Genomic DNA, 22,993 nt, shown 5'->3' on the forward strand with positions numbered 1-22,993 from the left:
TGTATGACTTTTTACATATTTTGCCTGATGAAGAAATCCATGAAATTTGGAAATCATGAATAATGTATTTTGTGCATTTCAGTTGATCCGATAAAGGTATCTGTGTTTTGTTTGCTGTATTAGACTTTGGACTAGTTACTGTTGCAGACCATTGCTCCCAGAATTCCCATGCAGTTTGAGATATTCTGTGGAGAGTTGGAGACCTCAAAGTAAATTATTCCAAGATTTAGACAGAAGGCACATGTTCAGATTATACTGATCCTACTTTTTGGTGGTGTGTGCCTTAAAAGTTGTTTCTGACCTAAGATGACTCTGGGTTGTTCTGACCTATCACACGATTTTCCTGGCAAGTTTTTTCAGAAGTGGCTTGTCATTACTTATAATCCATATTATTGTAGTGTACAAACAAGACCAAGTTCAGAAACTGAATTATATCTGATGCTCTGGCTCAGTATACTAAGGATCAATGGCTGCGGGTTCCAGGGGCAAATACAGGTCTCTGAAAGAATCAGCTGAACCACATACTTGGCAATATGTGAATAAGAAAGGGATGTCATTGTGTGAAATTAAAATGACTGTCTTTGGGCTTATCTACACTGACCACTTAGATCAGTATGAAATCAGCATAAAAGAAAGAGGTTTTGGTACGCGGATGACTGTACTGCAAACCTTGAAACTGGTTCAAGGCCCGGATGATTCTTACATGTGCCACAGAAGTTGGCCTCAAACCAGTTCCAGAACCCACTCTATGTGGGTTTTTTCCACACTACTCCCACCAGATGCACATGTACCGGGCGGTGGCACAGCAAGTTAGTAGCCAGCTGCAATAAATCACTACTGACTGAGAGGTCATGAGTTCGAAGCCAGCCTGGTCAGGGTAAGCTCCTGGCCATTAATAGTCCAGTTTGCTGTTGATCTATGTAGCCGAAAGACAGTTGCATCTGTCAAGTAGAATTTAGGTACTGCTTATGCGGGGAGGCTAATTTAACTAATTTACAACGAAACAAAATGTATTTATTTATTAATTTATTTGTTTGTTACAATATTTGTATCCCGCCCTTCTCACCCAATAGGGGACCCAGGGCGGCTTACAATAAAAGCACATATATAAAAATAATACAATACATTGCAATTCAATTAAAATTAATTACATTAGACATTCATAAAAATACACTTATAAATGTTATGGTTGAGCCTTATGGCTCCGATACTGGGAGACGAGGTCGTAAGACTCCTCGAGAGTCAGACTCTCTTGAGGAGCGTGAAAGGAAACGGCTCCGAGACTTATTTGCAGAACCAACAGACGAAGACTCCTTTGAGGGTTTTACCGAGGGAATGGAGGAAGAGATGGTTAGCTCAGAGGAGGATGACATGGAATGGACTCGTGTGAGGGAGGATTTGGGTGTCACCGGCAATGATAGCATGGGAGGCGACTGGCGGGTTGCAGGATCGGACCCGTGGACGGGCTCGAGGGATGGAACGGGATCCACAGCTGGGGATGCTGTGGGGCGTAGTAAAAGGTGTTTTAGCTCTGATGAGGATGATGATGATGAGGCACCTGGAATTAGGATAGCAGCTGATAGTGATGAGGAGTTATGAACTGGCATAAAATGGGGTTTAGAATCAATGGCTAATTGCGTTGGGCAAGGTAATCTGGACGAACGCTTGGGCTCTTGTTGGGGAAATTCCTGAAGACGGGTGTGATTCGTTTGCTGAATACGTAAGTTACCAAGGACACTGGGCATAGACGGCGGGAGGAACTGTGTGGGCTTTTGCTGTGCAACCTGTGTTTAATCTTGATAGCTTGGACCTCCGTCGTCTTTTTGACGGACATTAATTGCCTACTCTGGATTGACGCTGGACTGACTGACTGACTACGACCTCGGACTATCCCTTCTGTGGCTATCGGTGGAACTGGTGAACTAAAGACGTCTATACCTGGCTTTCGATCTTGGACCGGATTGGGACCCTGCTGACCGCTGCTACCCTGATTGATGTGTTTGGACCCGGAGTTCGCTCGTTGCACGGAGGAGTAACAACTTAGTTACTCAATCGTAGCTTTTGAGTAGCAGAGAGGAATCTGCTGCCAGTTATTTGTGTTTCATTGAATCTTTCTTTATCAACTTTTGTTTGTTTAAAGTGCCAGGCTGAAGTAAGCATTTTTTGATTTAACCCGGATTAAACTCCTGTTTAATCCGGTTTATCTTTTGAACCGTTTTTAGTTCCAGCAAAGTCTTTTTGTATCTTTTCACATTGAAGGCAAGTGTTTGCCTAGCCCTTTGTTTCTTACGGGCATTTTTGGTTCTGTATCTTTAATAAACTGTGTTGAACCTTATTTGGTGGCGTTCTGTCTGTGATAGATTGCCCAACGCCCGAAAAAAGTTTTTCTAGTTAGGTATTTATGTCAAGAAGACGATGGAGGAGCTTAAGGCTCGTTTTGACCAGCTGCAGGCTGCATTTTACGCTGCACAGGCAGCACAGCCAGCTAAAGGACATGTAATGACTCCTGAACGTTTCGATGGGTCTCAAAACAAATTGCCCACTTTTTTGGCGCAAATTGAACTTTGTTTTTCTCAGATTAGCGCACAAGCTTTCCCTACGGACACCAGCAAGGTGGCATTTATTTTGAGTTTGTTGACCGGTCCTGCGGGACAATGGGCCACTAATTTGATTTTGGGAAATGACCCAGTCAAGGACAATTTAAATGATTTCAAGAAATTATTATCTGACACTTTTGGGGATCCCCTCCGTATGGAGAATGCTAGCTGGGCTCTTTATCGGTTAAAACAGGGAAAGGGGTCTGTTTTGGACTATTTAAATAAGTTTAACTCTTTTCGTCATCAACTAGACTGGGGGGAGAACGCGTTTATGCTTTTGTTTATTGCTGGCTTGAATGATTATCTCCAGGATGAATTGGCGCGTTTAGAGCCGGCAGAAGACTGGGACACTTTGGTGGCTAAGGTTTTGCGTTTGGACGCCCGGTTCGAATCTCGCAAACAGTCTAGAGCAATGTATGCGCCATCTGTATCTGCGCCTAGGACATCTGTGGCAAAGGGGGAGGAGCCTATGGAACTCGGGGTGTTTAGAAAATTGTCAACGGCAGAAAAAGACCGTAGAAGGCAATTGGGATTGTGTTTATATTGCGGGACTGCTGGGCATTTCGCTAGGAATTGTAATGTTAAGCCTTCTCAGCTTTCGGGAAAAGGTCAGCCCTAGTGCGACGTGAGTCCAACGCATTAGGGCTTATAAAGCAGTCACTTGAGGGGAAGAAACATGTTTTTGTACCCATTTCCTTATCTGTTGGGGGGAAAGAACTTGCTTCAACTCTGGCACTGCTGGACTCAGGGGCTACGGTCTCGTATGTGGATGTTGGGTTTGCGAGGAAGCATGGGCTTCCTACAGTATGTAAAGCATGCGATATATGGGTGGAAGGAGCGGATGGGAAACTACTGGAGTCTGGGGTAGTTAATCGTGAAACCTCAGAAATAACGTGGGAGGTACAAGGAGTAACTGGAAAGTTTGTATGGGACATTACACGGTTACCAAGATACAATGTAATCCTGGGAATGGATTGGTTAACTTTAGTAAATCCTCAAGTGGATTGGGTGAAGCGTACTATAGCTTTTAAAAGGCAGGAATGTTTTGCTTTAAATCCTTCTCAGATTGACATGGAGGGAGTGCCTGCTGAATATAGGGAATTTCAAGATGTGTTTTGTAAGAAGGAAGCGGATAAGTTGCCGCCTCATAGACCATACGATTGCGCGATTAGATTAATAGAGGGCACTAAGTTACCAGCAGGAAGGTTGTACGCTTTAACAGTACCAGAAAGACAAGCCTTGAGGGAATTTCTTGACGAGCACCTAGCTAAAGGGTTTATTCGCCCATCTAGCTCTCCAACTGCTGCACCTGTGTTCTTTGTAGCTAAAAAGACAGGGGAGCTTAGACTAGTATGTGACTATCGGGTTCTCAACAAGCACACCATTCGTGATAGATATCCGCTACCTTTGATTTCGGAATTACTATCGAGAGTGCAAGGGGCTAAGATCTTTACCAAGCTTGACCTACGGGGGGCGTATAACTTGATTAGAATACGGGAAGGTGACGAATGGAAGACGGCATTTAACACGTGTTTCGGATGTCACGAGTTCCGTGTAATGCCTTTCGGATTATGCAATGCACCTGCTGTCTTTCAAAGATTCATAAATGATGTATTTAGAGATTTAATTGATCAATTTGTAGTGGTTTATTTGGACGATATATTAATTTTCTCTAAGGATGAAAGGGAACACCAGCAGCATGTAAAGCAGGTACTACACCGTCTACGGGGTAATGGGCTTTTTGCTAAGGCTTCCAAATGTGTTTTTCACGTATCTGAAGTTGAGTTCCTGGGACATGTAGTTTCGGGAAAGGAACTAAAAATGGACCCGCACAAAGTTGACGCAGTCAACTCGTGGCAAGAACTCAAGTCTAAAAAAGATGTACAGCGATTCTTGGGATTTGCTAATTACTACCGAGAGTTTATCCCAAACTTTGCCAAACTCACTGTACCTTTAACGCAACTCTTGCGTAAGAAACAACCGTTTGTGTGGGGACGGGAGGCTCACGATGCGTTTCTACAGTTGAAGTCTAGTTTCCAGGCTGATAATATACTAATCCATCCAGACATTGATAGACTGTTCATAGTAGAAGCAGACGCTTCTAGTTATGCGTTGGGGGCTGTATTATCTCAAAGGGATTCATCAGGGACTTTGCGTCCCTGTGGATTTTACTCCAGACAACTAACACCTTTTGAACAAAATTATACCATCTGGGAAAAGGAATTGTTGGCTATTAAGGTGGCTTTTGAGGTGTGGCAGCACTGGTTAGAGGGCGCACGTCATCAAATTGTGGTCAGATCTGACCACAAGAATTTAGAACATTTATAAACTGCCAAGAAATTGAATCAACGTCAGATTCGATGGGCCTTGTTTTTCTCTAGGTTCAACTTTAAGGTTCAGTTTGTGGAAGGGAAGGTAAACTTGCGGGCGGATGCATTATCTCGTAAGCCTGAGTTTAAAACTTGCGAGCAGACAGTGTGTCAGACAATTTTGCCTACTGCCTCTTTATGCGTGGTAGAAAACGAGGCTGGTTTACACGCTCAAATCCTAGAGGCTCAGAAGGACGATAACTGGACTCAAGAGCAACTCATGTTACTTTCGGTAGGGACTCGTACTGTGCTGCCTCATTTACAAGACCAGGAAGGGGTATTGGTACGTAATGGACAGGTTTATGTACCGGCGGGTGCACTCAGGTTGGAAGTCATTAGGGCACATCATGATGAACCGATGGCTGGGCATTTTGGCAGGTTTAAGACCGTACAACTCATTACCAGGAACTATTGGTGGCCTAAAATGCGACAGGACATTCTCCGTTTTTGTGATAGCTGCGCAGTATGTCAGCAGAGTAAGACGCCTGTCGGGCGCCCTAGGGGTTTATTATCTTCCTTGCCTGTTCCTGAGAGACCATGGCAGATTATTTCCATGGATTTCATTTCTGACTTGCCTAGGTCTGGGGGTTATACATGTATTTGGGTGGTGGTGGATCTATTTTCTAAAATGGCTCATTTTATACCATGTTCAACAATTCCAGCGGCTCCTACATTGGCTTTACTATTTACCAAACATATTTTCCGTTTGCATGGGGCTCCTGAGGCTATTATCTCTGACAGAGCTCCTCAATTTGTGTCTCGCTTTTGGAGGCACTTCCATGAGTGTTTGGGAACCAAATTGAATGTCTCCTCTGCTTTTCATCCACAAACGGATGGTCAGTCTGAGAGAGTTAATGGGTTGTTGGAGCAGTATTTACGTTGTTTCTGTCTGGAACAACCGAGTGCTTGGGTAAAATGGCTGTCGGTGGCTGAATTCGCCTATAATAACGCTGTACATACGTCTAGTCAACACACACCATTTGAATTAACTTATGGCTTTCATCCACGGGGAGGGGTGGCGCCGTCAACCAATGTGGTTTCCTCTGATCCGGTGTACCGTTCCTCTGAAATGGCTGCCTTACATGATGTTGCTCGTCGGTTGTTATTAGAAGCTAAGGCAGCACAGAAGACTCAAGCCGACCGCCATAGACAAGCCGGGGAAGAGTTGGAAGAAGGGGATCTGGTTTGGTTATCCTCTAAATATATTGAACATGCTGGGGGAAAGTTTGCGCCACGGTATTTGGGTCCTTTTCCTATTGCTAAAAAGATTTCTTCTGTGGCATTTAGATTGCGCTTGCCATCTTCTTTTAAGATCCACACTGTTTTTCACCGTTCTTTGTTGAAGTTAGATACTTCTGGGCGCCGTAACACTGTAGACGAGGAGATCACTGCTGTGTCTCCACCTTTGGAGGAGGAGGCCTTTGTGAGAGGGGATAGTGTTATGGTTGAGCCTTATGGCTCCGATACTGGGAGACGAGGTCGTAAGACTCCTCGAGAGTCAGACTCTCTTGAGGAGCGTGAAAGGAAACGGCTCCGAGACTTATTTGCAGAACCAACAGACGAAGACTCCTTTGAGGGTTTTACTGAGGGAATGGAGGAAGAGATGGTTAGCTCAGAGGAGGATGACATGGAATGGACTCGTGTGAGGGAGGATTTGGGTGTCACCGGCAATGATAGCATGGGAGGCGACTAGCGGGTTGCAGGATCGGACCCGTGGACGGGCTGGAGGGATGGAACGGGATCCACAGCTGGGGATGCTGTGGGGCGTAGTCAAAGGTGTTTTAGCTCTGATGAGGATGATGATGATGAGGCACCTGGAATTAGGATAGCAGCTGATAGTGATGAGGAGTTATGAACTGGCATAAAATGGGGTTTAGAATCAATGGCTAATTGCGTTGGGCAAGGTAATCTGGACGAACGCTTGGGCTCTTGTTGGGGAAATTCCTGAAGACGGGTGTGATTCGTTTGCTGAATACGTAAGTTACCAAGGACACTGGGCATAGACGGCGGGAGGAACTGTGTGGGCTTTTGCTGTGCAACCTGTGTTTAATCTTGATAGCTTGGACCTCCGTCGTCTTTTTGACGGACATTAATTGTCTACTCTGGATTGACGCTGGACTGACTGACTGACTACGATCTCGGACTATCCCTTCTGTGGCTATCGGTGGAACTGGTGAACTAAAGACGTCTGTACCTGGCTTTCGACCTTGGACCGGATTGGGACCCTGCTGACCGCTGCTACCCTGATTGATGTGTTTGGACCCGGAGTTCGCTCGTTGCACGGAGGAGTAACAACTTAGTTACTCAATCGTAGCTTTTGAGTAGCAGAGAGGAATCTGCTGCCAGTTATTTGTGTTTCATTGAATCTTTCTTTATCAACTTTTGTTTGTTTAAAGTGCCAGGCTGAAGTAAGCATTTTTGATTTAACCCGGATTAAACTCCTGTTTAATCCGGTTTATCTTTTGAACCGTTTTTAGTTCCAGCAAAGTCTTTTTGTATCTTTTCACATTGAAGGCAAGTGTTTGCCTAGCCCTTTGTTTCTTACGGGCATTTTTGGTTCTGTAACTTTAATAAACTGTGTTGAACCTTATTTGGTGGCGTTCTGTCTGTGACAATAAATCTGTCAGAGACAGAACGCCAGCAAGTAAAACAAAACTCAGTTTATTGAGGTTACAGAACTAAAAAATGCCCGTAGGAAACAAAGAACAGGGCAAACACTTGACTTCAGTGTGATAAATAACAAAAAACAGCTCAGTTTGAGCTTAAACGGTTCAAAGGGATAAACCGGGTTAAACAGAAGTGTAATCCGGATTAAATCAAAAGTGCTTACTTCAGCCTGGCAAACAATGCAAACAAAAGGGAAACAGCAGGAGCCAAAATGTAAACAACAGACTGGTGGCAGATTCCTCTCTGCTACTCAGAAACAGCAGGGGAATAAACCAGGCTTGTTTATTCCTTCCTGCAGCAAGCGAAAGAGTGGTCGTAGTCAGGATTCAGTTTAGGGTTCAGCGGCCAACGATATCCAGGTCCAGGCACAGCAGTCAGGGTAACGGCAGTCAGCAGGGTCCCAATCCAGTCCAGAGGTCTACAGCCAAGCGTAGTAGTCAAGAAGTCCAAAGGTCTCACCGATAGCCAGCAGAAGGGATAATCCGGAGTCGAAGTCAGTCAGTCCAGCGTCAATCCAGTGTGAGTAGGTATTGCCCGTCAAAAAGACAACGGAGGTCAAGCTATCGAGATTAAACACAAGTTGCACAGAGAAAAACACAGTTCCTCCCTCCGTCTATGCCCAGTGTCCTTGGTAAACTTACGTATCCAGTAACGAATCACACCCGTCTTCAGGAAGTTCCCAAACAAAAGCCCAAGCGTCCGTCCAGATTACCTTGCCCAACGCAATTAGACATTGATCCCAAACCCCATTTTATCCCAGTTCAAGCTCATCATCGCTGTCAGCTGCCATCCCAATTCCAGGCGCCCCAACATCATCATCCTCATCAGAGCTTAAGCACCTTTGACTACGCCCCACAGCATCCCCAGCTGTGGATCCCGCTCCATCCCTCCAGCCAGTCCATGGGTCTGATCCTGCAACCCGCCAATCACCTCCCATGCTTTCATTGCCTGTTTCCCCAACACCCAAATCCTCCCTCACACGAGTCCATTCCATGTCGTCCTCCTCCGAGCTGGCCATCTCTTCCTCCAAACCCTGAGAAAAACCCTCAAATGAGTCCTCATCTGTCGGGTCTGTAAACAAATCCCGGAGCCGTTTCCTTTCACGCTCCTCGAAAGAGTCTGACTCTCGAGGAGTCTTATGACCCCTTCTTTTATTACCGGAGCCCGAAGGCTCAACCATAACAAAATATGCAGATTGGCGCTTTCAGAGTCTAAAAAACTGGGTCTGTCATTGAGTTCCAACACACTTAGTAATAATTAATGCTGCTGTTATTGTTCGAAGGCCTGGTCCCACAACCAGGTCTTAACTTTTCTATGGAAAGATAGGAGGGAGGGAGCCTGCCTGACTTCACTTGGGAGGGCGTTCCATAGGTGGGAAGCCACTATTGAAAAGGCCCTGTCTCTTGTCCCTGCCAGCCGCACCTGTGAGGCTGGCGGGACTGCCAGCAGGGCCTCACCTGAGGATCTTAAACTTCGAGGTGGATCGTAGTGGGAGACACGTTCGGACAAGTAAAATCTCCAGTGTGTGGAAGATGAGGAAGTACTCTACCAAGGACTTGGTGTTACAATGGATGATGAAGCAGCAGCTCCCCCTGTGGCTGAAATCGAGCATACCCTCATGAAGCCAGAAGCTGGAATGTTAAATTGCCTCTGTGTCTGTCTATATGTGGTTGTCTATATATGTTGTTTGTGTAATGGCATTGAACGTTTGCCATGTATACGCACATTGTCAAGACCTAGGCTGCAGAGCACCAATAACCATACACAGAGGCCAGAATCTATCTAATATCTTTATTGAAGGAATATATAAAGTTAATAAAAACAAGTGTAGAAAATAGTCCAGAATTAGACCTTTCAGGAAAGGTCAGAATTAGTCCAAAAAAGCAATGTCCAATAAGAAATATTAAGGTCCAAAGTTGTAATCCAATAACCGAAACACTCACTTTGCCAAGCAAAGTGAGGGGAGATGACAAGGTCCTTTAGTCCATGAAACTTGAGCGAGGCTAGGAAATAACTTGATACTTGAAACAAGGCTTGAACGTGGAACAAGGTAACTAGGAACAAGAACAAGGTCCGTGGGATAACTTGGTAAAATCCGTGGTACAAGGCAAGGATTGGTCCTGGGAAACAAGGCAAAGTCCGTAGGTAAACAAAGGCTGGGAAGCAAGGTGAAGGCTGGATAGCAAGGCAAGGCTTGAGCGAGAGCGAGGCTTGAATCGGAGCGCGCTGTCCAGACGCGACCCGCTCCGTAGGCTGACGAATTGACTCCGCGAAGTTACTACGCGGGTAAAACACCTAAATAGAGTCTAACTTTCCCGCCGAAGCAGTTCTCTGGGAATCAGAACCGAAAGCTAAACTCTGAGACCAGATGTGAGACTCCCCAAAGATTCTCACGAGAAGCAGTCTTAATTGGCCACATTCTTAGCTGCAATCCTCGCACTCCTGCGCGAAGCTGATTCCAAACTTCTCTGTTGTTTACAAAACTCCCGCCGCAAGAACACGGGAGAAGTAGGCTCTGGGCTTGTTTGACATACTTCTGGGAGACAACTTTCTTGCAGGTGCAAGGTTCCCAGATCTGCCTGGGAAAGATCTGGCTGAGAAGAATCCAGTTCAGACTGGGAAGGTAAAAAACCCAAGTTTTCATCTTCATCAGGAATTACAATGTCCTGAGCAGGACTACAAGGCCCATGGGTCATCACACTATCCCCCTCCTCAAGGCCCCTCCCAAACTGGGGCCCTCTCCCCGAGGCGCGAGGTCGCGGTTTGGTGGGATAGGTCTGATGAAAGCGACGGGTTAGATCAGGAGCATGGACTGTGGAGGCGTCTTCCCAAGAGCGTTCCTCAGGGCCAAAACCCACCCAGTCAATGAGATATTGTAGGCGGCGGCGGTGAAAGCGAGAATCCAAAATGTCCTCAACCTCGAACTCCTCCTCCCCATTCATCAAAACAGGAGGGGGGGCCGGTTGGTCTGTATCAGGTCGCACACCATCCGCCGGAAGGAGCAGGGAACGGTGAAACACTGGGTGAATGCGCATTGAACGCGGAAGTTGGAGTTTGAAAGTCACGGGGTTAAGTTGCGCCACCACTGGATAGGGGCCAATGAAACGGGCATCTAACTTCCGGCAAGGGCGGTGGGAGGGCAGGAAGCGAGTGGACAGAAAAACCCGATCTCCTACCTTGATTTCGGGGCCCGGCTGGCGATGTTTGTCAGCGTGGCGTTTATAGTCCTCCTTGGCTTGATCCAGTTGCTGGAGCAAAAGTTGTTGCGCCGCTGTGAGTTCCTGCAGCCAATCCTCTGCTGCGGGAACTTCTGAAGTTTCAATGACAGGGGGGAAGAAACGTGGATGGAAGCCGTAGTTTGCAAAGAACGGCGTTTCTTTTGTAGAAGCTTGAACTCCATTGTTGTAGGCAAACTCAGACAGTGGTAACAGAGAAGCCCAATTGTCCTGTTGGTAGTTTACATAACAGCGAAGATACTGCTCCAAAGTGGCATTGGTGCGCTCCGTTTGCCCATCTGTTTGGGGATGATGAGCTGAAGATAAGCGAGAGTCTATGCCCAATAGTTTTTGTAGTGCCTTCCAAAAACGAGAGGTGAATTGAGATCCACGGTCTGTGACTAAACTCTTGGGCAATCCATGTAGTCTGAAAACATGTTGAAGAAATAGATCCGCAGTTTCTTTGGCCGTGGGGAGGCCTTCACAGGGAATGAAATGGGCTAACTTGGTGAAAAGGTCCACCACCACCAAGATCGTGGTGAATCCACAGGAAGGTGGTAGGTCAGTGATGAAATCCGCGGAAATTATTTCCCATGGGCGAGATGGGGTAGGAAGGGGGTGTAAAAGCCCTGAGGGCTTCTCCCTTCGTATCTTGGAGCGCTGGCATACTGGGCAGGTGTTGACATATTTTTCCACATCCTTGCGGATCTTGGGCCACCAAAAATCCCTTAGGATCAAATGCATAGTTTTAAATAGTCCGAAGTGTCCTGCTGGTTTGCAGTCATGACACAGACGAAGCGCTTTTTCCCTGCCCGGTCCGGGTGGGATATAAACATGATTTCTATAGCAGAGCAGCCCATCTTTAAGCGAAAAGGGAAAGTGCAGACCTTGGCGAAGTTGGTCCTGCGCCCAGGCATCTGCTTGCTGACTAGCCCTGATTTCTTGAGCACAGATGGGTCCTGGAGTAGGGGAAGTTGAACCAATGGGAATGGATTTGGTGTTCCCCACCGTGAGCGTGGCAAAGTTCTCGGGTTGTAGCAGTTGGGATTCAAAGGTCTCCTTGCGTCCTGCAGCGTATTCCGGTTTACGTGACAGGGCGTCTGCTTGCTTGGTTTGGGCTGGGGTCACATAATGGATCTGGAAGTTGAAGCGTTCAAAGAATAAAGCCCAACGTTGCTGCCTCTGATTTAGTTTGCGGGCAGTACTTAGATGTTCTAGATTACGATGATCAGTGTGGACTTCAATGGGAAATTTGGCCCCTTCTAGCCAATGTCTCCAAGTTTCAAAGGCTGCCTTTATGGCCAGTAGTTCTTTTTCCCAAATGGTGTAATTCCTCTCTGGTGTGGTTAGTTGACGAGAATAAAAGGCACAGGGATGGAGGTGATCTCCCACCGGTTGTAAGAGTACAGCCCCAATTGCCACATCAGAGGCGTCCGCCTGCACCACAAAAGGGGTTCCAGGATTTGGGTGCTGTAGAATTGGCTGGGAGGTGAATAGTTTCTTTAGTTGCTGGAACCCTTTCTCTGCTTGATCAGTCCAGCGGAAAGGCTGCTTTCCACGGATGCAGCTAGTGATGGGGTCGGACCAGCGGGCAAAATCTGGAATGAACTTGCGGTAATAGTTCGCGAACCCCAAGAAACGCTGCACCTCTTTCTTGTTAGTTGGCGCCCGCCATTCCAATACTGCTGAAACCTTGGCTGGATCCATGGAAAGCCCTAGAGGCGAGATGCGGTAACCAAGGAAATCTACCTCTTGTAGATCAAAGGCGCATTTTTCCAGCTTGGCATAAAGTCCATGATCCCGCAATCGTTGTAACACCATTTTGACGTGGTTCTCATGTTCTGATTGTGATCTAGAAAACACCAAAAAATCGTCCAGGTAGATTATCAAGAACCTGTCTAGATAGTCCTGAAAAATGTCGTTGACAAAATGCTGGAACGTTGCGGGGGCTCCGCATAAACCGAAATTCATAACTCGGGACTCGAATAATCCGAATTTGGTCTGGAAGGCGGTCTTCCACTCGTCCCCTTCCCTGATGCGAACTAAGTTGTAAGCCCCCCGAAGATCCAGCTTGGTGTAAACCTTGGCTCCTCGAAGCCGATCCAGTAGATCCGAGATTAAGGGCAGGGGATAGCTGTTCCGCTTGGTGATATTGTTCAATGCTCTGTAGTCCACCACCAAGCGTAGTTCCCCTGACTTCTTCTTCACAAACATCACTGGGGAGGCGGCTGGGGATTGAGAGGGTCTGATGAATCCCTTGCGAAGGTTTGTCTCTAGGAATTCCCTGAGAGCTTCTTGCTCTGGTTCAGTCAGGGAGTAGAGATGCCCTCGCGGGATCGGGGCCCCCTCCACCAAGTCAATGGCACAGTCATAAGGTCTATGTGGGGGTAATTTTTCGGCTTCTTTCTCATTGAATACATCCCAATACTCGGAGTACTTCTTTGGCAAGGTGATGATGGGCTCGGTGTCTGTGGCGTGGCATACCTTGGCTACGAGGCAATGGTTTTGGCAGTACGGTGAAGCAAACTGCAGTTCTCTGTTGGACCAGGAGATGTTAGGGTCGTGGAGAGTCAGCCATGGAATTCCCAAAATCACAGGGAAATGGGGAACCTCGGTAACAAAGAAGGAAATCTCTTCCATATGTTCCCTTATCCACATCCTGGTGGGTTCCGACCACTGACTTACGGGGCCCGTCTTGAGGGGGCGGCCGTCTATGGCTTGCACCACACGGGCATTCTTGAAATCATGATATTGTAATCCCAGAGAGTCGGCATACTCTCTATCGATGAAATTGTTGGTAGCTCCAGAGTCTATCATGGCGTGGATCATGACGGGTCCCCTTTTTGCTGACCATAATGTGACCACGAGAAGGAACAGGACCCCGGTTGGCGGCTCTTGGATGGATTTTTTGACCGGGTTGGCGAGCCTCTCTACACCCGGTCGTTGGCTTCCCCCGCCGGCTGTGTGCCAGTCGGCTCAGACGTCTTCGTCTCCGTGGAGGACGCCGCCGCAAGACGGGCGGCAGGCTTCCCTTTGGCTGGGCACTCTCTGGCGAAGTGGCCCCCGTTCCCGCAGTACCAGCAGAGGTTTAAGCGTTGACGACGGGCCTTCTCGGCGGCATCTAGTCTGGGACGCACATTGCCCAACTGCATCGGCACCTCCTCGCTCCCTCTGGGATATGGGGTTGGCGGTGGGGGTCTCCAGACCGGACGTGGCTGAACGCTGGCGGGAGCGGGGGGTTTTGCCCCGGCTCTACCGCCCTGGCCTCGAACCCACTGTTTCCTGTTGGCAATCATGACTTCAGCCCGTAAACATTGATCAATGAGTGCCTCGAGGGTCTGGGGAGGATCCACCTTGGAGATTTCTTCCAGCATTTCAATGTTGAGACCCTCCCGGAATTGTCCCCTGAGGGCTACATCGTTCCAGCCGGTGTTGTGGGCCAGCACTCGGAACTCGGCTATATACTGAGACATAGGTCTGTCTCCTTGGAAAAGGCGACGGAGTTTGTGACCGGCTGCCTCCAACTTGTCCTCGATTCCCCAAGTCTCCTTGAGGTGGTCCAAGAAGCGTTGCGCTGATCTTAGGTGTGGAGAGGCTTGGTCGTACAGTGCCGTCGCCCAGCTGGCCGCTGGCCCGTCTAGAAGACTGTAAACCCATGCCACTTTGATGTCTTCTTGGGGAAACTCGGCAGCACGGGCCTCTAGATAAGCTTGACATTGGCGACGGAAGACATGAACCTTAGAAGCTTCTCCAGTAAACTTGGTTGGCAACGCCATGGCCGGAAGACGAATCCCGCGTTCCTTCAAACCCCTTATTTCTCCATCCTGTGCATTGAGCTTATCACGGATTCGGTCCACCTCCTCCTTGTCGATGGTGTAGGTAATCGGCTGGCCGCTCGGCCCAGGTACGACTCCGGTAGACATTCTGGCCGAGGTTAATTGGTGCTTAGGGTGGCGGAGTCAAACTGTCAAGACCTAGGCTGCAGAGCACCAATAACCATACACAGAGGCCAGAATCTATCTAATATCTTTATTGAAGGAATATATAAAGTTAATAAAAACAAGTGTAGAAAATAGTCCAGAATTAGACCTTTCAGGAAAGGTCAGAATTAGTCCAAAAAAGCAATGTCCAATAAGAAATATTAAGGTCCAAAGTTGTAATCCAATAACCGAAACACTCACTTTGCCAAGCAAAGTGAGGGGAGATGACAAGGTCCTTTAGTCCATGAAACTTGAGCGAGGCTAGGAAATAACTTGATACTTGAAACAAGGCTTGAACGTGGAACAAGGTAACTAGGAACAAGAACAAGGTCCGTGGGATAACTTGGTAAAATCCGTGGTACAAGGCAAGGATTGGTCCTGGGAAACAAGGCAAAGTCCGTAGGTAAACAAAGGCTGGGAAGCAAGGTGAAGGCTGGATAGCAAGGCAAGGCTTGAGCGAGAGCGAGGCTTGAATCGGAGCGCGCTGTCCAGACGCGACCCGCTCCGTAGGCTGACGAATTGACTCCGCGAAGTTACTACGCGGGTAAAACACCTAAATAGAGTCTAACTTTCCCGCCGAAGCAGTTCTCTGGGAATCAGAACCGAAAGCTAAACTCTGAGACCAGATGTGAGACTCCCCAAAGATTCTCACGAGAAGCAGTCTTAATTGGCCACATTCTTAGCTGCAATCCTCGCACTCCTGCGCGAAGCTGATTCCAAACTTCTCTGTTGTTTACAAAACTCCCGCCGCAAGAACACGGGAGAAGTAGGCTCTGGGCTTGTTTGACATACTTCTGGGAGACAACTTTCTTGCAGGTGCAAGGTTCCCAGATCTGCCTGGGAAAGATCTGGCTGAGAAGAATCCAGTTCAGACTGGGAAGGTAAAAAACCCAAGTTTTCATCTTCATCAGGAATTACAATGTCCTGAGCAGGACTACAAGGCCCATGGGTCATCACACACATTGAGATCTGCCCTGAGTCCCCTTTGGGATGAGAAAGGCGGAATATAAATACTGTAAATAAATAAATAAATAAATAAATGTATGGATCAGGAGAAAACTCCAGGTGTCTAGACAGCAATCAGAATTGTGCAGAGTTGATTTTGTCATGTGATGTGGATTATATGAGGTACTAGAGCGTGCTGGTGTAAATTAATTATTCTGTATCTTCTGGCTTTGTTATCTCAGTTTTAAAGTGTTTGCAGTGCATGTTTGTGGTGTGCATTATCTAAACATTGAACAATTAAGCTTCTTTCAATCCACATTAAATGGTCAGTGTAGATAAGCCCTATGTCAGCCTTTTAGTATAGGGGTTGGAGAAAAGTGACAAGGTTAATGGACTGGATGCAGACCTTGAAAATGCTGCTTTTTTGGACTTCCAACTCTTAAGAGTTTCTCTGCCAACAGGAGAGTGAAGTCCAAGGAAGCAGGCATTGCGAGATATCAGCTGCTAACTTCAGCCTTTCTTTAACAACAGCATTATTATTTATTTACACTACAGATGGGCTTGATGGTTCCCACTGACAAAAGAAATGTTATGCACTCAGAAATGCATGTGGTACAGTAATCAAAGCCCTTTAACAATGGATCTAATTCTAACCTGAATTAGCAATTTCAGGTAAGTAGCAGGATAAAAATCAATGCTGGATATTTAAATGAACAAACATGTCCTTCTCACGCGTGGTATCAAATCAAGTTGGTAGTATAGAGCAAGTTTAAAACAAAAAATTCTCCATTAATATTGGAAACACCTTCAATAATATAAATATAAATTTGGAGCAAAATCTCACAAACAACTAAGAAGTCACCAAGCAGTACTCAATTTATCACAATGGTATGTGAGCCGTTAGATTTACATTGTTTCACTAGAGTTTCTTTCTGGAACCTACCAATTGAGGAATATAAATGATTATGACAAGACTACATTAAACAGACGTTTGATTACACTGATGTAGCCATTATGGTTTGATGCTCCAGTAAATCACATTGCAAAGTCAAACAGCACATAGGAAGAAATGTCTTAGCTGTTGTTTAGTTAAGCAGTTCATGCATTGTGCTAATAATTAAGTATTAGGACATGCAAAGCTAGAAGATTTAATAATAATTCTCTCTCATTAAAGAAACTGCTAAATCTTCAAATGGATGTTAATCACCTTAATGATTATGCATTTGTTAATTGCACAGTTGGGATGGAAATTAATTAGAAGTGGTATATTAAAAATTCAAAGGTTTTACAAAAGTGACATTTTGATGATATGGGAAAATCTGTACAAAAACAATTTATCAACTCTCCTTCCCAAAGCAGTAAAAGTAGAAATTAGTTGCAAAATGAATCTGTGCAGACTTGATGGTTTGTGATTTCTTGTTCTGATTTAGAAGGGCAAAATGTATATGAAGACTATGTGAACTTTAATAAGCAACTGGAAGCCTTTGCTTTTCTTAAAAATAATTTTTTAAAAATAGGAAAAATGAAGCACAAAGATGCAGTCGATAGTAGTGTATTTAATAACTATTAAATGTATTAAAGAATTATTAACTATTGCAACTTTTAAGGCCTGCAACAACACAGTACTACAGTAGCTGCAATAAAATGGTAATCAACTGGTATTTAAATGTAAAATTCAGTATTCTAAGGAATGAGTGTGAAGGATGCATTTACACTGTAGAATTATGGTAGTTAAAGCATTCAATGCTATAGAATCAAAAATGTATAGTTTCCTGAGGCATCAACACTCTTTGGCAAAGAAGACTAAAGATCTTGTAAAACTACAACTCCCATGATTCCATAGCACAGATTCATGATAGTTAGTGTTTCATGCTGAATTAATTTGACAGGGTAGATGCACTTTCACCCCTAGAACCTTACCCCTTCAACTACACAGGGAGGGGGAAGGTCGTTTGATTTCTTGGTTGTAAAGTATGAAAAAATTATCTAAATAGGCTTTTGGAAAGACAAACACGTGTAAGAAGATGCTTATAGAAAGAAGAAAATGTATAGGCTTTGTCCTTCTTCCAAATCCAGGAGATCAAAGAATTAAGTCCTGATGATAAATTTCTGGTATTGTGTGTCATACCTCTAGGAAGGCTCCTGAAATGGGAGGAGGAGTTGAGGAGTTGAGGCCTTCATGAAGTGTTCAGTCCCCCAGGATCAGGACTCTACATGTAGTTGAGCCAGATATATCCTGGTTTATAGCCATCTTTGCATTTGCTTAATATGCTCTTTTATATTGTCATGTTTTCCTTTTTATATCAATTTTATGCTTTCATATTTTTATATTTCATTTATTATTTTGTCCTTGTCTTGATAGAATAGAATAACTTTATTGTCATTGTACATTGTACAACTAAATTAAATGCTTTCCCCAGCACACATCACAAAATACAGCCACCCCTCCACATTCCCACCACCACCACACAGCATAGCCATCTAATTAATTGCTTTAGTTGGTGACATGATTGGTACAGATTGAATATCCCTTATCTGAAATGCTCTAGAGCAGTGGTTCTCAGCCTGGGGCCTGGGACCCCTGCAGGGCCACAATGTCATCTGTGAAGCATTGAAGAAATTGTTATTGTTGTTGTTGTTTTTTTGCAGTTTAATCTGAATGAATACTACAAAAATGGGCAATTTGAAAGAAAAGTTGTTATTATTATTGCTATTGTGGTTATTATTAGTAGTAGTCGTAGTGTCATGATTATTGTTATAGTTATTGATATTACTGTTGCCATTATTATTGTCTATTAATGTTATTACATTTCTGCTATCACCACTATTATCATTAAATTATTAACTATTATTAATATTTATGTTATTATTTTGAAGTTGTATGGAATTATTAAAAACAAAATATATAATAGGAGTATGTGCATTAACAGATAATTTATATCCCCTTCGCTCTAATTTGAAGGACTTTCCTGAGAAAATTGAAATAATTATTTGATGCAGTCTAGTGCCTTAAATTTTGAGTTAAGTCTGAAGGATCCACGGCCACAAAAGGTTTTTAAACGGGGGCCCATGGTGAAGAAAAGGTTGAAAACCACTGCCTAGAGTCTAAACCAAAGCTTTTAAAACCAGATGACCACCTCATTTGGAGTCCCCTAACTGAATTTGTTACCTTGCCACCTAGTGGCTGTTTTAGACATTTACATGAATCAGTTAGCAACTACATGCAGCAAATGATTCAGCTATACCAGTGCTTCCCAACCTTTTTTGACAAGGGACCACTTGACCAGGGACCACTTTGACCAACATTAGTACCAAAAGGGTTACAAATCAGTTTTTGGTCAACTTTAGATTCAGTTTGGTTATTTAGGGTGCTGATTCAGAGAATTGCATTGGATAGACCACATCAGCTCTAGTTTCTGATACAGTAACATATGTCATCCAGTAGTCGCCATCTGCTCGCCCACAGAAAATCATATTTAATAATCTAGAGCTGATTTTCCCCGCATGTCACAAGGACCTTATTTTAGGTCTTGCGGCCCACCAGTGGGCCACAGGTCACAAGTTGCGAACTACTGAGCTATGCTCATAAGAAAGGAAAATCTGCCCACTTCATTTAACAAGCCTTGAAAATGCTGACTTTACTTGATGGATATTTTATATACTTATACACTCAAGGCCATGTAAAAAGATCTTTGGCTAAAAGGAGTTACAAGTGGAAACCCTACTTGGGATCAGAAGTGTTCCATGTTTTGATTTTTCATGTTGAGATACTTGCATATACACAAAGAGATATCTCAGAAATGGGATCCAAGTCTTAATACATTTTTTTACTGTTTTTTACATTATATTCATACCCTGAAGGTAAATTTACACACAGTATTTTTAATAATTTTGTGCATGAAACAAAAATTGCCTACATTGAACCACCAGAAAGGAAAGGCATCACTATCTTAGCTACCCATGCAAACAATTATGGATTCAGCAAGCTATGCATGCAATTTTGGATTTGGGTGTATTTTGGATTTTGAAATTCTGCATAAGGAATGCTCAACCTGTATTCACTGTGTATTTTGCTTTACTGTTTTGTAAAAAGAAATATACAAGTTTGCAGAAGTCGTAATGAATGCCTGCCTGTCTTTACCCCCACCCCATATTTTAAGAATTGGTCTGGCATCCCTGACTTCCAGCATTGATTTCTAGATTAGAGGCATGAAGATGCTTTGACACTAGATTGGTGTGCAGTACAATGTTTCCCAGAAAACCTGAACACCAGCATGTTTTGCTTCTGTGAAAATTACCTGCTGTTTTAGAGGACCCTTGAATCCTAAATTTTCTGCCAATCGTAGAGCCTGTGTATCCTTTACACCTTCGAAAATATCTATTTCTTCCTGTTACAATAAAGGACAAAATGAGCACTAAGATAGTCCAAAAACAGATTTATAACTTTAAGAAGGAAAATGCAAGGAAGACAGAAAGAGAAAAGGGAGGCTCAATATATATATTTGCAAATTAGTAATGAAAATAGGGCAAGTTGCCCAAATGCTGAGACTGAGGCTATAGCCTTTGCCTATAGGGTATGTTATAATTACTACACCATCCATGCTAAAAAGAGTCCCTCCAAAAACCATGTAATTCTTCAGGGTGGCATGCTGACAAGACAATCTGACACCAGTTTTCACTTTTAATTACTGTACAGATGGCGTTGATGAATACGTAGTCTGTTAATTTTTATGACTTGATTTGGCAAGGAGCCGAACCAATGGTGCCCAGCAATAACACATCTTCCAACAAGTGTACGTTTCAAATGTATATGTAAGTAGAAAGATGCAGATGGCATAACACAGTAGACTGTTCATCAGTATAGCAACATATAATAACTGTACAATGAAAAAGCAATATTCTGTTTACAGTAAGGAAATCTTTTTTGCATTGCTCAAGAAGTGGGACATTTTTATTAGCTGGGAGATAACGGAATAATTCACAGACCCAGGGAATCAGGTGGTACAGCTTTTCTTAGACTATACCACGTCAGACAGCAGGTAGAAGACTGCACATTTCAGTGCTCCCATCTTTTTTACATAGAAATTAAGATTAATTGTTTGTTAGATTTCTTGATGTGTTTTGGAATGTCAATATTCCATGTTCCATTTACATCCTACCATTTATGAAAAGCTTTGTCATTTGATTCTGTTTATTATGCCACCATATGTACTCCTGTATAAATCAGCTTTTGGGGCCAAAATTATGGATTTTGTTAGTCAAATATAATTTTGCGTAGAGAAAATGCACCAGCACTGCGTCAGGGGCCACTTCTGCTTTTCAGACATTCAACAAGGCTAAAAGTGGTGGTACAATTGAGAAGCTAGAAGGATTTGATGATTTTTTAAGGTTCTCCAGGGCCAAGCGAAATGCATGCTTTTAGCTACTCAGGGGATGGTTCCTTTTTTTTAAATCACAGTTCAACTACAGTACTCACACACTGTAAGTCTACCCAGTTTTTTGAAGTTGATTTTTTTACTAAAATTTCTAGATTGTATAGAGTAATCAGCCCTAATTTGTTAAAATAAGGGTGCTTACGTCCTACGGCTACTTACCTGGGAGTAAATTCACTAAACATAACTACAATATACTTGCTTATGAGGGTAATACTCGTATTTAGAATAGCTTGTGTAGATGTTACATGGAAGCCACCTCCTATTATACAATCAAAGGATCCATAGAGTTGGAAGAGACCACAAGGGCCATCCAGTCCCATTCCCTTCTGCTGTACAGGAATAATAACCGATCAAATGCAGGTCAGCACAGCTTGGACAAGTTACTTTGTTTAGGTGTACAAATGTCAGAGTCTCCTGCTAAGTATTTAGGGGAACTGCAGCACCCTCCCACACTAAAAACATTTTTTCAAGCTCTGACAAGGAGCATGTTCTTTTATCTGAGGTGTTTTAAACCTTCTAGCCAAATTTTGAAACTTACCTTAAAGATGAGCTCTGGGCTTGTAGCTGCCACTTCTTCTATGTCAACCCCACCTGCCGGACTGCCAACTAGAACAGGTCCATTGCAAGCTCGATCCATTAATATTGCAAAATAGGTTTCTCTGGAAATATTTAGTGCCTCTGCCACCATAACCTGCAAAGGTACCATTTAGTAATGTATTATTCACACTATCCAATAGAGACAGTATTTTATTGGCTGTGTTGGAATTACACAGGCTCCTAAAGTAGAAACTGACAGTTATTCAGCGAGAACACATTGCACTGTAATAAATAAAGTTTAACTCATTATCCAGTCCTTCACTGATTAATGACTTTATCTGGACATAGGTATCACATTGTTCCTTTCCATTTCATTTTTCTTAAAAGCATGGAAATCAACCATAAGATAGAAAGGAGTGTACACCACTGGCAAGAAACATCTACAAACTAAAGATCCACAGATTCACAAGCTAAAGATCCACAGATTCAGTAATATTATACCTACCTTGATCCTTTTAGAAATGCTTTCAACAAAAGGAATAACAAATAAAAGGGAAAAAATTAAAAGCCAGGTTTGACTTTTTCCACAACTTATAAAAATGGAGAAAAAAGTATTACTGCATAATTTTAGTATCTTTTTATTGTTTCAAAGATGGTCACCTGTGTGAGACAGGCTGGGTTGAGCAGCTTAGGTGCTTACAAAGAAACATGACACAATTCTTGCTCCACTCCAATAAAAGCTTGTATCACCTGCTACTGCTAATACTACTTTTAATGCAAGTCAGCTTGAAAAGCTGAACCAATCAATCATTCCAGTAGCACATTATGCAACTGTATAATGGTATGACAGTGAGGTGAGTTTCATAAAATTCCATAGACGGAACAACCACAGCCATTCGGAATAAGATGACAACAGAAAACTAGCATAAACAATGGGGTAAATCCAGTGCTTCACTAGTGGAACTATTCCCTTCCCATCTCATGTTCTTTGTGTCACACAAATGCTACCTCTAGAAGACTCCTTCCTCTCCAGAGTTGATTCTGGAAATTCTGTACCTGGAGGAGGGTGTCCCATGGGACACTGGAATCACCTGTTATGCCATTAGTAGTCCATCATTAGATGGACCCACCAGAAATTCCATTTTCATCCACACTTTGTTCTTTCAGCCTTTAGGGGAAAATCACGAGTTTGTTTTTTGTTATTAGTTGATGGATTTTGATGTTTTTAGAAGAATAATTTGATTGCAG

General features: G+C 44.0%; 1 protein-coding gene across 4 annotated transcripts in view; it reads right to left on the reverse strand.

The window, feature by feature from the left end:
• The window catches only part of suclg2 (succinate-CoA ligase GDP-forming subunit beta), a 273,247-nt gene that overhangs the window by 118,292 nt on the left and 131,962 nt on the right, over nucleotides 1-22,993 (reverse strand). For all 4 annotated transcript variants that reach the window (XM_062969690.1, XM_003217829.3, XM_008105400.3 and 1 more), the window contains 2 exons: nucleotides 21,747-21,899; nucleotides 20,072-20,161 (listed from right to left, as the gene is read on the reverse strand). In XM_062969690.1, coding sequence (XP_062825760.1) covers nucleotides 20,072-20,161; nucleotides 21,747-21,899 — 243 coding nt within the window. The remainder of the gene's footprint in view (nucleotides 1-20,071; nucleotides 20,162-21,746; nucleotides 21,900-22,993) is intronic.

Source organism: Anolis carolinensis, chromosome 2 (genome assembly GCF_035594765.1).
Source record: "Anolis carolinensis isolate JA03-04 chromosome 2, rAnoCar3.1.pri, whole genome shotgun sequence".
Classification (NCBI taxonomy): Eukaryota; Metazoa; Chordata; class Lepidosauria; order Squamata; family Dactyloidae; genus Anolis; species Anolis carolinensis.